This window comes from Anolis sagrei, chromosome 1, assembly GCF_037176765.1.
Source record: "Anolis sagrei isolate rAnoSag1 chromosome 1, rAnoSag1.mat, whole genome shotgun sequence".
Classification (NCBI taxonomy): Eukaryota; Metazoa; Chordata; class Lepidosauria; order Squamata; family Dactyloidae; genus Anolis; species Anolis sagrei.
The window spans coordinates 2,676,058-2,691,709 of record NC_090021.1 but is presented as its reverse complement, the minus strand read 5'-3'; the positions used below and the strand labels follow the sequence as shown (position 1 = coordinate 2,691,709).

Sequence of the window (15,652 nt, the reverse complement as noted above, 5' to 3'; positions counted from 1 at the left end):
ATCCTTAGAGGTAGTCAGGTCTGTTGGAACTAGGAAAAAGGGTTTATATATCTGTGGAATGACCAGGGTGGGACAAAGGACTCTTGTCCGCTGGAGCTAGGTGTGAATGGGTTGTTGTAGGTTTTTTCGGGCTATATGGCCATGGTCTAGAGGCATTCTCTCCTGACGTTTCGCCTGCACCTATGGCAAGCATCCTCAGAGGTAGTTAGGTCTGTTGGAACTAGGAAAAAGGGTTTATATATCTGTGGAATGACCAGGGTGGGACAAAGGACTCTTGTCCGCTGGAGCTAGGTGTGAATGGGTTGTTGTAGGTTTTTTCGGGATATATGGCCATGTTCTAGAGGCATTCTCTCCTGACGTTTCGCCTGCACCTATGGCAAGCATCCTCAGAGGTAGTCAGGTCTGTTGGAACTAGGGAAAAGGGTTTATATATCTGTGGAATGACCAGGGTGGGACAAAGGACTCTTGTCCGCTGGAGCTAGGTGTGAATGGGTTGTTGTAGGTTTTTTCGGGCTATATGGCCATGTTCTAGAGGCATTCTCTCCTGACGTTTCGCCTGCACCTATGGCAAGCATCCTTAGAGGTAGTCAGGTCTGTTGGAACTAGGAAAAAGGGTTTATATATCTGTGGAATGACCAGGGTGGGACAAAGGACTCTTGTCCGCTGGAGCTAGGTGTGAATGGGTTGTTGTAGGTTTTTTCGGGATATATGGCCATGTTCTAGAGGCATTCTCTCCTGACGTTTCGCCTGCACCTATGGCAAGCATCCTTAGAGGTAGTCAGGTCTGTTGGAACTAGGGAAAAGGGTTTATATATCTGTGGAATGACCAGGGTGGGACAAAGGACTCTTGTCCGCTGGAGCTAGGTGTGAATGGGTTGTTGTAGGTTTTTTCGGGATATATGGCCATGTTCTAGAGGCATTCTCTCCTGACGTTTCGCCTGCACCTATGGCAAGCATCCTCAGAGGTAGTCAGGTCTGTTGGAACTAGGGAAAAGGGTTTATATATCTGTGGAATGACCAAGGTGGGACAAAGGACTCTTGTCCGCTGGAGCTAGGTGTGAATGGGTTGTTGTAGGTTTTTTCGGGCTATATGGCCATGGTCTAGAGGCATTCTCTCCTGACGTTTCGCCTGCACCTATGGCAAGCATCCTCAGAGGTAGTGAGGTCTGTTGGAACTAGGAAAAAGGGTTTATATATCTGTGGAATGACCAGGGTGGGACAAAGGACTCTTGTCCGCTGGAGCTAGGTGTGAATGGGTTGATGTAGGTTTTTTCGGGATATATGGCCATGTTCTAGAGGCATTCTCTCCTGACGTTTCGCCTGCACCTATGGCAAGCATCCTTAGAGGTAGTCAGGTCTGTTGGAACTAGGAAAAAGGGTTTATATATCTGTGGAATGACCAGGGTGGGACAAAGGACTCTTGTCTGCTGAAAGCCATTGAAATACACAAGCATGTGGACAATTTCAACAGGAAGCCATGAAGATGACAAAGGAGTCTTGTCTGCTGGAGCTAGGTGGGAATGTTTCAACTGACCACCTTGATTAGCATATAATGGCCTGACAGTGCCTGGAGCAAACTTTTGTTGAGAGGTGATTAGATGTCCATGTTTGTTTCCTCTCTGTTGTTGTGCTGTTGTAATTTTAGAGTTTTTTTTAATACTGGTAGCCAGATTTTGTTCATCTTCATTGTTTCCTCCTTTCTGTTGAAATTGCCCACATGCTTGTGGATTTCAATGGCTTCCAGCAGACAAGAGTCCTTTGTCCCACCCTGGTCTTTCCACAGATATATAAACCCATTTTTCCTGGTTCCAACAGACCTCACTACTTCTGAGGATACTTGCCATAGATGCAGGCGAAACGTCAGGAGAGAATGCCTCTAGACCACGGCCATTTAGCCCGAAAAAACCTACACTAACCCAGTGATTCCGGCCATGAAAGCCTTCGATAATACAAATTAAATCTATTTAAAATATTACAGGCTGGTTGGCCTTATTTAGGCCAAATTCTGTGACCAGAGACTCCATCACAAGCTTGTCTATGGTCCATTTCCATAGCGTTTGTCATCATTGCCATTGAGAAAAGTGGTATATAAATGCTGTAAATAATAATAATAATAATAATAATAATAATAATAATAATAATTGTCATTGTCAGCGTGCTACCTGAAGGCCTGGTCCCACAACCACATTTTCATCTTCTTTCTGAAGGAAAGGAGGGATGTAGATAACCTAATTTCACTAGGGAGTGAGTTCCACAGGCGGGGGGCCACCACCGATAAGGCCCTGTCCCTCATCCCCACCAAGCGCGTTGGAGCCCCCAGTGGCACAGTGAGTTAAACCCCTGTGCCGGCAGGACTGAAATCCGGGGAGAGCGTGGATGAGCTCCCTCTGTCAGCTCCAGCTCCTCATGTGGGGACATGAGAGAAGCCTTCCAAAAGGATGATAAAACATCGAAAACATCTGGGCGTCCCCTGGGCGACGTCCTTGCAGGCGGCCAATTCTCTCACACCAGAAGCAACTTGCAGTTTCTCAAGTTGATCCTGACACAACAAAAAAAACGAACAAAAACCAAGCGCATTTGTGACAGAGGCAGGGCCAAGAGCAGGGCCTCCCCAGAAGATCTTAGACTCCGAGGTGGGACATAGAGGGAGATACGTTCAGACAAGTACGCTGGGCCATAACTGTATAGGGCTTTGAATTGTACTCGGAACTGGACCAGAAGGCAGTGGAGCTGACACAACTGGGGGTGGTATGTTCCCTGTATGACGCTCCAGTGAGTAGTCTAGCTGCTGCCCGTTGGACTAGTTGGAGTTTCTGAACAGTCTTCAAAGGCAACCCCACGTATAACGCGTTGAAGTAATCTATTCAGGATGCAACAAGAGTTTGGACCACTGTGGCCAGATCAAATTGGCAGGTAGATGGGATGCAGCAGGCATGGGCACACTTCAGCCCTCCAGGTGTTTTGGACTGCAACTCCCACAATTCCTAACAGCCGGCAGGCTGTTAGGAATTGTGGGAGTTGAAGTCCAAAACACCTGGAGGGCCGAAGTCTGCCTATGTTAGGGCAAAAGGGTCCCAGGGTGCCGGAGAGGAAGGGAGAGAGCGGAGACACCGGAAATGGCTGATGGCACCGAGCCAGGAAAGGATTATAGGATCCCGCTCTTAATAACAACAGGGATTGTAATCGTTCTCCTTTCCATCACACGAGCCTGGGAGATCCCTGTAATACCTGCCCTGCAAACATCAAAATGTGTAAACATTCCCAAGCTCTGGCAAATGGGGGAGGAGAGATAGATTGGTGCAAGGGGGAACTTACTCGCCACTGGTGTTTGGTCAGACTGGTGTTTGGTCAGACCAAAGGTTTCTCTCAGGCCTCTGTCTGGCTCCGAGGTCAACCAATTAGTGACCCTGAGGGAGAAACTGGGTCACCCTGCCCTTATGAGGGATCACTCACTACTCACCCAGTCTTGAGCTGCCTTCACCCTTGTAACCCCAACATGCAGGGACTGTTTATTCCCTATCCCTAATCCATCTAAAACACAGACATGTGCTTTTCATCTCAAGAACACACAAGCATCCCGAGCTCTGAGGATTATTACCTGGGAAAGAATCCCACTGGAGCATTGCAGCGCACCCACATACCTGGGAGTCACTCTGGACCATGCTCTGACCGTGCACTGCCTGAACATCAAGCAAAAAGTGAGTGCTAGAAACAATATCATACAAAAGCTGACTGGCACAACCTGGGGATCACAACCAGACACAGTGAAGACATCTGCTCTTGCGCTGCGCTGCTCTGCTGCTATGCATGCCCAGTGTGGTACACATCTCACCACGCTAAAACAGTGGATGTGGCTCTTAATGAGACATGCCGCATTAACACGGGGTGTCTGCGCCCTACACCACTGGAGAAATTACACTGTCTAGACGGTATTGCCCCACCTGACATCCGCCGGGAAGTAGCAGCCAATAGTGAAAGGACCAAGGCAGAGACATCTCCAGCTCATCCCCTGTTTGGGTATCAGCCAGCACGTCAACGACTTAAATCAAGAAATAGTTTTCTAAGATCTACAGAGACACTCGCTGGAACACCTCAGCAAGCGAGAGTCCAAAAGTGGCAGGCTCAAACCCAGAACCTCAACCAATGGCTGATACCCAATGAGAGACTCCCCACTGGGCACACAGAAAACTGGGCGACTTGGAAGGCGCTGAACAGACTGCGCTCTGGCACCACGAGATGCAGAGCCAACCTCAAGAAATCGAGTCACAAAGTAGAATCCACGACATGTGAGTGTGGAGAAGAGCAAACCACTGACCACCTGCTGCAATGCAACCTGAGTCCTGCCACATGCGCAAGGGAGGACCTTCTTGCAGCAACATCAGAGGCACTCCAAGGGGACAGTTACTGGTCAAAGGACATTTAACCAACTACCAAATTTGCAAAATCTGTGTTTTTCTTTCTTTTTCTTTAACCTGTGTGTTTGCTTTGCTCTGCTAGAACTGTAATACAATGGTATGGTTGCTAATGAGACAATAAATAAATAACCCTGCAGGGGACCCAGGGCGGATTACAATGTAACCATATATGGCAAACATTCAATGCCAAAGACACACAACAGATATAGACAGACAGTCAGAGGCTATTTAACTTTCATCTGCGACACTGATGAAGCACTTCCGCATTCCCCACATGATTTGCTGGAGGCTTTTTGATGGCCTCGTAAATTAGTTAAGTTAGCCTCCCCACACATAGGTGGTACCTAATTTTCCTACTTGACAGATGCAACTGTCTTTCGGGTTGCAAAGGTCGACAACAGGCTACACAATTCACAATTCTCACCCCGCAAGGGACTCAGGGCAGATTACAATGTACACAAATATGGCAAGCATTCAATGCCAAAGACACACAACAGATATAGAATCATAGAATCAAAGAGTTGTAAGAGACCTCCTGGGCCATCCAGTCCAACCCCATTCTGCCAAGAAGAAGGAATATTGCATTCAAATCACCCCTGACAGATGGCCATCCAACCTCTGCTTAAAAGCCTCCAAAGAAGGAGCCTCCACCACACTCCGGGGCAGAGAGTTCCACTGCTGAACGGCTCTCACAGTCAGGAAGTTCTTCCTCATGTTCAGATGGAATCTCCTCTCTTGTAGTTTGAAGCCATTGTTCCACGTCATATAGACAGACAGTCAGAGGCTATTTAACTTTCATCTGCGACACTGATGAAGCACTTCCACATTCCCCACATGATTTGCTGGAGTCTTTTTTATGGCCTTGTAAATTAGTTAAGTTAGCCTTCCCACACATAGGTAGTACCTAATTTTCCTACTTGACAGATGCAACTGTCTTTCGGGTTGCAAAGGTCGACAACAGGTTACCCAATTGGTTGGAAGCTCACTCTGATCCCGGGCTGGCTTCCAACTCATGACCTTTTGGTCAGAAGTGATCTTAATGCAGCTGATACTCATTACAGTCCTGGTAGATGGGATGCAGCAGGCATGGGAAAACTTCAGCCCTCCAGGTGTTTTGGACTGCAACTCCCACAATTCCTAACAGCCGGCAGGAATCGCTCTCCTCTCCATCACACGAGCCTGGGAGATCCCTGTAATACCTGCCCTGCAGATATCAAAATGTTTCATCATTCCCAAGTTCTGGCAAATGGGGGAGGAGGGATAGATTGGTGCATACTCCACAGCTTCTTTCCACCCATGCCCTATTGTGCTGAACGTCTGCCTCTGCTCTGGGTGGAGTGGCTGTGCTTCAGTGGGAGAGACAGGAGGCCGCTGCTGCGACCTTCAGCACCAGGAGCCTGGACAGCTCCTTCCAGAACCCGCTTGGAACAGGAAAGAGGAGGGGGATCAACCTCATAGAATCATAGAATCAAAGAGTTGGAAGAGACCTCCTGGGCCATCCAGTCCAACCCCATTCTGCCAAGAAGCAGGAATATTGCATTCAAATCACCCCCGACAGATGGCCATCCAGCCTCTGCTTAAAAGCTTCCAAAGAAGGAGCCTCCACCACACTCCGGGGCAGAGAGTTCCACTGCGGAACGGCTCTCACAGTCAGGAAGTTCACCTCTTGGGAAGAAGACAGGTGGGCAGATGTCAGCGTTCCGGAAGAGGGTCAACGATCCTCCGCCATCCATCCCCTTCGCTGGACCAAATGCCCCCAAGATCACTATTGCCTCCCAAAGCAGCTCCTTTAGTCTCAGCTCAAGAACAGAAAACGGACTTCTTTTCCTCCTGGTGAGGCGGGCAGGCAGCTGCTCCCAACTTATCTATCCGAACGTATCTCAGCCTATCAGCCCACCAGGACCCTAAGATCTGGAGAGTCCCTGCTCTCTATCCCGCCGGCTTCACAAGTGCGGCTGGCGGGAACGAGAGACAGGGCCTTCTCTGTGGTGGCCCCTCGGCTTTGGAACACCCTCCCTATAGAGGTACGATCAGCCTCCTCGCTGATGGTGTTTCGGAAGAGACTGAAGACATGGATGTTTAAACAAGCATTCGGTTAATCCGTTGCAACGAATTTTGATGACTAAAGGCTGGTAATCATGGACGACGAATTTTGGATTGTGATTTTAGTTACGAGATGCATGGGATTATTATTGGTGGCCCAATAATTTGTATTGTATATGTGTTTCATGTTTTAAATTGAATACTGTTTTTAATTGTTTTTAACTTTTTAGTTGTTGTAAACCGCAATGAGTCGCCGACTTAGGCTGAGATATTAGCGGTATACAAGCGCATAAATAAATAAATAAATAAATAAATAAACCACCTCCACCAAGTCTGGCCTCCTTAATGAGAGCATTCAACACACATACATCCAACTTGGTTGCTTCACTACATCGGCTATTGCTGCAAGTAATGACAGTGTAAATAAATTGTCAATATTTGCTTGAGATAGTGCTTACAGTTCTGGAGGAACTCTTAATTTTTTACATCTCATAGACTTAGCAGCATGGGGATTTGGTTAACCAGTTAAAATTCATGAGTAAACCAGGTTTTAAAAAAAAATCTGAAACATTTCGGGGGGTTTGAACCCCTAAAACCACCCCCTCGCTACAGGCCTGGCCACAGGGTACCTTTCATGAGACCCCGCCTGCATGCCCACCCGCCAAATAGGCAGGAAGGTGCCCCACAGCCACGGCAGAAAGAAGGTGCTGGCACCGGGTGAGTGAGGCCCGCCTTGAAAAGAGCCCCCTGCCCACCCTTTGTAGGGCCCAGCAAGGCTGAGGGCTGAAAGGCTCCCTTCCCGCTGGCGGCCAGAGGTAGAGAAGAAAAGAAAAAAGGGGAAGGAAGGAAAGAGGGATGGAGGGAAAGAAAGAAGGAAAGAGAGAAGGAAGGAAGGAAGGAAGGAAGGAAGGAAGGAAGGAAAGAGGTAGAGAGAGAGAGAAATAGGAAGGGAAAGAAAAAGGGGGAAGGAAGGGAAGAGGAAGGGAAGGAAGGAAAAAGAGAAGGAAGGGAAGAGGAAGGGAAGGAAGGAAAGAGAGAAGGAAGGAAGGAGGTAGAGAAGGAAGAAAGAAAGGAGAGAAAGAAATGGGAAGGGAAAGAAAAAGGGGGAAGGAAGGGAAGAGAGAAGGAAGGAAGGAGATAGAGAAGGAAGAAAGAAAGGAGAGAAAGAAATGGGAAGGGAAAGAAAAAGGGGGAAGGAAGGAAAGGGAGGGAAGGAAAGAAGGAAAGAGAGAAGGAAGGAAGAAAGGAAGGAAAGAAAGAAGTAGAGAAGAAAGAAAGGAGAGAAAGAAATAGGAAGGGAAAAAAAGGGGGGAAGGAAGGGAAGAGGGAGGGAAGGAAGGAAAGAGAGGAAGGAAGGAGGTAGAGAAGAAAGAAAGGAGAGAAAGAAATAGGAAGGGAAAGAAAAGGGGGGAAGGAAGGAAAGAGGGAGGGAAGGAAGGAAAGACAAAAAGGAAAGGAATAGAGGAAAGAAGGAGGGAAGGAAGGAGAGAACGAAAGAAGGAGAGAAAGAGGGAGAGAAGGTTGGCCACAGCAACGCAGGAAGGAAGGAGGTAGAGAAGAAAGAAAGGAGAGAAAGAAATAGGAAGGGAAAGAAAAGGGAGGAAGGAAGGAAGGGAAGAAAGGGGAGAAAGAAAGAGGGAGAGAAAGAAAGAAGGAAAGAGAGAACGAAGGATTGAAGCAAGCAAAGAGTGAAAGAAGGAAAGAAAGAAAGTGGTAGAGAAAAAAGAAAGGAGAGAAAGAAATAGGAAGGGAAAGAAAAGGGGAAGGAAGGAAAGAGGTAAGAGGGAAGGAAAGACAAAGGGGAAAGGAATAGAGGAAAGAAGGAGGGAAGGAAGGAGAGAACGAAAGAAGGAGAGAAAGAGGGAGAGAAGGTTGGCCACAGCAACGCATGGTGGCTACAGCTAGTCTCCAATAAATTCCTGATTATGGAATCATAGAGTTGGAAAAGAGTGGAAGGGGTCCAACCTCCTGCCATGTGGCATGAGGTCCCTTTCAAGCTTTAACAATCACTAGAGCTGTTCAGCAGTGGAACTCTCTGCCTTGGAGTCTGGTGGAAGCTCCTTCCTTGGAGGCTTTGAAACAGAGGCTGGATGGGCATCTGTCAGGGGTGCTTTTCTTGCATGGCAAGGGGTTGGACCCCTTCCAGTTCTATGATCCTATAATCAGGAACTGTTTTACTATTTTAGCTAGGTGCTGTTATTGAAATCTCATGACAAATGACAAGACATAAACATATCCGAGAGCCAGTGTGGTGCAGTGGTTGAGCACTGAATTTGGGTTCGAGCCCTCTTCAGTCCAGGAAGCCCACTGGGTGACTCTGGGCTAGTCACACTCTCTCAGCCTCAGAGCACAACCATGCTGGCAAGCCTCCTCTGAACAAACCTTGCAAAGAAATCCCCACCTTAGTCAAAAATTACTAAAAATCACCAACCAGGACAAATATTGGAGTTAACAACCCAGCCAGCCAGGAAGAGCTTTTCTTCACAAACCTGAAAAGGAATTTGGAAGAAAAGGCAGGGATTGCAAACACGGAAGTTTCCAGCCAAGGTGTTGAGAGGTTTCTTTGCTTCTCTCACAGCGAACGTCCATGCAAAGTGTGCCTCCCGCATGGTGAAATGAGCGCAGCGTAGGACGACAGACAAAAACTATGATTACGATACCTGTTTTTGCCGCCCCGTGGGGGTGCATTTACACCAGCCTTAATGGAAGGATTAGGAAAGCAATCAGCCTGGCGTTAATTAAAAAGGCAGGACACACACCGCTGCCCTGGGTATACGCACTTGCTCGCTGCTTGCTGTCATTATGCACCTCCAATTCAACTCGGATTCATAGCAACCCTATAAGGCAGCGGTTCTCAACCAGGGGGTCGCGATCCCCAGTGCGGTCGTTCAGCCATTTCTGAGGGGTCTCAGACTCGTCCTTCAACCCCACCCCCCACCCCGGAATGGCTTCCTGGCTTTTCTGAGGCTTTTTAGAGCTTCCAGTCAAAGGAGGCTTGGAGCCTCACAAAAACATCAGCAGCCATGGTTCACAAGGAAGGCAGGAGAGAGAAGAGGCCGGAAGGGAGGCAACAGACCTCCCTTCCAGCCTCCCAGCTCCTCCTCCCTGAGCCCGGCGACTTTTGAGAGGCACCTTCCCATCATCCCCAGCTGTCTCCGGGGCAATGACAGGATGGTCTCTTCAGAGGAGGCAGGCAGGCAGGCTCAAGAGAAGGGAAGAGGAGAAACAAACAATGGGACATCCGTAGGGAGACCAAGGGGCTTGTTTATAAAGCTATTGTCCTCCCAACCCTGCTATATGCCTGTGAAACGTGGACTGTCTACAGACGTCACATGCAACTCCTGGAATGATTCCATCAGCGCTGCCTCCGAAAAATCCTGCAAATCTCTTGGGAAGACAAGCAGACAAATCTCAGCATGCTGGAAGAAGCAAAGACCACCAGCATTGAAGGGATGGTCCTCCGCCATCAACTCCACTGGAATGGCCACGTTGTTCGGATGCCCGACCACCGTCTCCCAAAGCAGTTGCTCTATTCCGAACTCCAGAATGGAAAACAGAATGTTGGTGGGAAAGGAAAAGAGATTGAAAGATGGGCTCAAAGCCAAACTTAAAAACTCTGGCATAGACACAGAGAACTGGGAAGCCCTGGCCCTGGAGCGCTCCAGTTGGAGGTCAGTTGCGACCAGCAGTACTGTAGAATTTGAAGAGGCATGAATGGAGGGCGAAAGAGAGAAACGTACTAAGAGGAAGGCGCATCAAGCCCACCCTGACTGGAACCGCCTTTCACCTGGAAACCAATGGCCACACTGGGGGAGAAGATGCAGTCACCTACAGACCGACCACCAGGATACTACACTTGGAGGGCCATCATCCTCGGACTACAAAGGATTGCCTAAGTAAGTAAGTAAGTAAGTAAGTAAAGAAAGACCATCTAACACAGGCATGGGCAAACTTCGGCTCTCCGGGTGCTTAAGCGGCTGAGGGGGAAAACGAAGGGGCCTAAGGCTTTTAGGAATTGCGGGACTTGGGGTCCAAAACACCTGGAGAGGCAAAGTTTGCTCAAGCCTAATCTAACTGTTTCCAACCTGCCATGCTTGCTCTTCCTGGCAACTACAGCCGCACATGCAAAGGAAGGGAGAAGATGGAAGGGTACCTTGGTGCCATGGTAGAAGTCATCGATGCAGGTGGCGTTCATGAAGGTCTGGTGGAAGTGAGTGCTGGTGTCGATGCCTCCCGGGATGACCAGCTTGCCCGTGGCGTCAATGACCTTGGCCCCGCCGGGGATCATCAGCTCCCGGCCCACCTGCTGGATGATGCCGTTCTCGATGTAGACGTCGGCCTCCAGGGTGCAATCGTCGTTCACGACCTTCCCCCCTTTGATGAGGATCCGCATGGTGGCAGCGTTGGCAAGCATGGCTCTGAAAGAAGAGGAGGAGAGGAGTCAGCAGAGACCAGGTGGATGAACCACACGTCCTTGGTTCTCCCACAAGAAGTCACCGTAAGCTCATAAATGCTCCCTGTGATCCACTCCAAATGGATAGGTGAACTATGAATCCCAGCAACTACAACTCCCAAATGACAAAATCATTTTTTTTGAGTGAAGGACATACATTGGGTTGTTAGGTGTCTTGTGTCCAAATTTGGTATCAATTCGTCCAGTGGTTTTTGAGTTCTGTTAATCCCACGAACGAACATGACATTTTTATTTATATAGATGGAGGACTTGGGGACAGAAACCCAGGGAGACTGGGGATAAAAATCACTTGATGGCACATAATAACAAATTATTACTCTCTGCAAAGGGAAATGTGGAGAAGCAACTGCAGCCAACATATATTATATTATATTAGCACCACTGTTATTCAGCTTATACGTAAATGATCTCCCCGAACAGTTGAAGGACCCAGAGGTACACATGCCTAAGCTGTGCAATACACATTTCAACATCCTTCTATATGCCGACGATATGATTTTACTATCATATTCGCAAGTTGGGCTACGTAGACTGCTGAGAAGGTTTAATTCCTATTGTCATAACAACGCTCTAACTATTAATAAATCAAAGTCAAAAACAATGGTATTTGGCAAACGACGTAACAGACACAGATGGTTCCTGGATGATGAACCAATAGAGCAAGTTTGCACTTTCACATATCTGGGAATTGTTTTTTCTGAGACCGGCTCTTGGCTACCACACCATCAAAAAAGTTCAGTTAGGGCAAGAGTACGTGCAAATCAACTACTTAAACTGACAAATCACAACCAACCAGGATCCTCAGACCCACTTCTCAAAGTATATAAAGCAAAGGTTACTCCCATGCTCTTGTACGGAGCTGAAGTTTAGGGTCTAAACCAGGTACCATTATTAGAGCAATCACAATCACAGCACCTGCAAAGTTTCCTAGGAGTGGACAGGACGACCCCAGCTGCAGCAGTAAGAGCGGAAGTGGGAGTACACACAGTGGATGGCTTATCCAAAATCAGGGCCTACAACTACTGGGCAAAACTGATGGCCATGGAAAATGATAGACTCCCCAAACTGTGCCTGTTAGAGCAGATAGAAAATCAACATCAGACCTCTTGGTTAGTTCTCCTGACAAAATACATCAGGAGCTGTGGACTTCCGACTCGGTATCCGAATCTCTTAGAAGAGTTAGACCCAAAAATAGTTGCTCAACGAGTATTGGATATAGAAGGCCAAAAAGACCATTGCCTTGGACCATACATTATTCAAAAAACACACTGGGACCCATATATTAAAACCTCATTTTGTTGGCCGGACAGAACCCTAAAATAACACACAAAACAGCCCTTTTTCTATTCAAAGCAACACAGCTGAGAATTGCACATTTGGAATCAATTGGGGTAAACTGTGGAGGTGACGCAGACATTTGATCTGAACGAGATCCTGTTGACAGCTTGTTTATTTTAACTCCTTTTATACCGAGGGTTGTATGTTGTATGTATGACTATGTATGACTATGTGTTAATTGTGTTAAATGTTTTGATACGGCCAATAGGCCAATCAATAAAACGTATCTAACTGCAGCCAACAGCTGCAAGCGTGACCCCGCAGCCCACCCCTCAAAGTCAGGGCAGAACCTACAAGCCAGGGGCTATCATCTTGTTTTATCTCTTCTGCAGCAGCTGAACCTGTTTTGGAACAGCAGCTGGAAGCAATGGGAGGAGTAGGCAGGGATGAGCAACCAGGCAGGGCTCCTCACACAAAGACTCCTGACATCACCCCAGAGAAGGGTCAAAATGGCAAAAGCAATGGATAAGGAAGAGCCTACAATCTCAGAGAGGCTGCAGCAATTGCTTTTGCTTGGGCCAAGGCCAAGGAAAAGGCAAGATCTCAGTCTCATAGAATCCTAGAATCCTAGAGTTGGAAGAGACCTCCTGGGCCATCCACTCCAACCCTATTCTGCCAAGAAGCAGGAATATTGCATTCAAATCACCCCTGACAGATGGCCATCCAGCCTCTGCTTAAAAGCTTCCAAAGAAGGAGCCTCCACCACACTCCGGGGCAGAGAGTTCCACTGCTGAACGGCTCTCACAGTCAGGAAGTTCTTCCTCATGTTCAGATGGAATCTCCTCTCTTGTAGTTTGAAGCCATTGTTCCATTGCGTCCTAGTCTCCAAGGAAGCAGAAAACAAGCTTGCTCCCTCCTCCTCCCTGTGGCTTCCTCTCACATATTCATCCATGGCTATCATGTCTCCTCTCAGCCTTCTCTTCTTCAGGCTAAACATGCCCAGCTCCTTAAGCTGCTCCTCATAGGGCTTGTTCTCCAGACCCTTGATCATTTTAGTCACCCTCCTCTGGACACATTCCAGCTTGTCAATATCTCTCTTGAATTGTGGTGCCCAGAATTGGACACAATATTCCAGGTAAAGTGGTCTAACCAGAAATGACTCATCATCTTGGCAAAATAGTTATTCAAAATAGAGTGTTTTGTCTATAGCACTGTGCCCTGGCCAGGAAGTCTTGCTGTTCTCTTGGACTGGATGATGGCCAGGAGGTCTCTTCCAATTCTGTGATTAAGTTTTTGAAAATAGTACAGTCTAAGATGCATTCCTGAGGAAAAGGAAAACAGAAGAAGACAGTGTGGGATCTAAAACACAGCCAAAGGTAGCAAGGCAATGCAGCAAAGCCACGGAAGCAGCCTTCCAAGCAAGAGACACCAAACCAGGACACCTGGGCAAGGAGCCAGGGAGGGAGCAGCTTGTGATTCCTGGGCCCATCGAGGTGTCACAGGAGGACACAATGTCAACAAAAGCCTCGTGGGCTCCGTAAATAGAAGGAGGACACCACTAATCGGGGTCGGCCCGTCCAGTGTGACCGCGCCAAGAGCCAGAAGATGCTGCGGGCTGGGTACAGTGCCCACAATAGGGAAGAGGATGTTTGGGATTACATGCAAATACTATAGTAATTGAGCAGACAGAAACATACGCTATACCAAAGGCTAGAAGTCCTATCCGTATTACAAGACTTAATTATATGGAATATATTTAATTGCCAGTGTGAGGTATATTTTCTTCCATGGGTGCCCATTTGGGACATATAGATAAACATGATGTAGATAAACCAGATAAACATGATGTAACCTTGGTTTTGGCTTTCAGTCTGCTGAGGTTAAACAGCTTGCCATCTGTCCAATAGATGATTTCCACTCCATCAACAAGGTGAAGTATCATAGCGATGAAGATGGAGAATAAAGTTGGGGCAATAATAACACATCCCTGTTTGACACCTGGTTCCACCTTAAATGGTTATAGAACTCCAGTATGCTGATGACAACGTCATCTGTGCGCATTCAGAAGAAGACCTACAAGCCACTCTAAACACCTTTGCAGAAGCATACGAGAAACTCGGCCTGTCATTGAACATTGAGAAAACCAAAGTGCTCTTCCACCAGTCACCAGCCAATCTCTCTCCAATGCCAGAGATACAGCTTAATGGCGTCACATTAGAAAATGTGGACCATTTCCGCTCCCTTGGCAGCCACCTATCCACGAAAGTCAACATCGACGCCGAAATACAACACCGCCTGAGCTCTGCGAGCGCAGCATTTTTCTGAATGAAGCAGAGAGTGTTTGAGGGCCGGGACATCCGTAGGGAGACCAAGGGGCTTGTTTATAAAGCTATTGTCCTCCTAACCCTGCTATACGCCTGTGAGTGTCTACAGATGTCACATGCAACTCCTGGAATGATTCCATCAGCGCTGCCTCCGGAAAATCCTGCAAATTTCTTGGGAAGACAAGCGGACAAATGTCGGCGTGCTGGAAGAAGCAAAACCACCAGCATTGAAGCGATGGTCCTCTGCCATCAACTCTGCTGTATCGGGCATGTTGTCCGGATGCCCGATCACCATCTCCCAAAGCAGTTGCTCTACTCCGATCTCAAGAATGGAAAACAGAATGTTGGACAGGAAAAGAGATTTAAAGATGGGCTCAAAGCCAACGTCAAAAACTGTAGCATAGACACTGAGAACTGGGAAGCCCTGGCCCTTGAGCACTCCAACTGGAGGTCAGCTGTGATCAGCAGTGCTGTAGAATTTGAAGAGGCACAAATGGAGGGCGAAAGAGAGAAACATGCCAAGAGGAAGCCGCGACAAGCCAACCCTGACTGGGACCACCTTCCACCTGGAAACCAATGCCTTCACTGTGGGAGAAGATGAAGATCAAGAATAGGGCTCCACAGTCACCTATGGACCCACCGCCAGGACACCGATCTTGGAAGACAATCCTCCTCGGACAATGATGGGTTGCCTAAGTAAGTACCCAGGTCTCCTGGAGACCGGTATGCAAACAATATGCCGTCAATGGGTTGATCCCTTTCAATGGGATTTCTGCAACCAGAGAAAGAGATGCTCATCAACCCCTGTATGAATCCAGAAGCCCCCCCCCCCCCCCCCCCCCGCTTGCACCCAAAGTTCTGGGACAGCTGCCTCTTAAGATGCTTGTTTTTTTCAAACCAGGTCAGGAGTTTACGTGCCCCTCGTAAAAGAGTAAAGTGTGCCAATGTCTCTCATAGAATCCAAGAGACCTCATGGGCCTTCATCCAGTCCAACACCCATTCTGCCAAGAAGCAGGAATATTGCATTCAAATCACCCCTGACAGATGGCCATCCAGCCTCTGTTTCAAAGCTTCCAAAGAAGGAGCCTAAACCACACTCCGGGGCAGAGAGTTCCACT

At 48.0% G+C, this 15,652-nt stretch overlaps 1 protein-coding gene across 2 annotated transcripts in view; it reads right to left on the bottom strand.

Moving 5' to 3' along the window:
- The window catches only part of DPYSL5 (dihydropyrimidinase like 5), a 101,624-nt gene that overhangs the window by 52,600 nt on the left and 33,372 nt on the right, over positions 1-15,652 (bottom strand). For both annotated transcript variants that reach the window (XM_067471390.1, XM_067471408.1), the window contains exon 2: positions 10,612-10,876. In XM_067471390.1, the coding sequence (XP_067327491.1) occupies positions 10,612-10,872 (261 nt within the window). In that variant the 5' untranslated portion in view covers positions 10,873-10,876. The remainder of the gene's footprint in view (positions 1-10,611; positions 10,877-15,652) is intronic.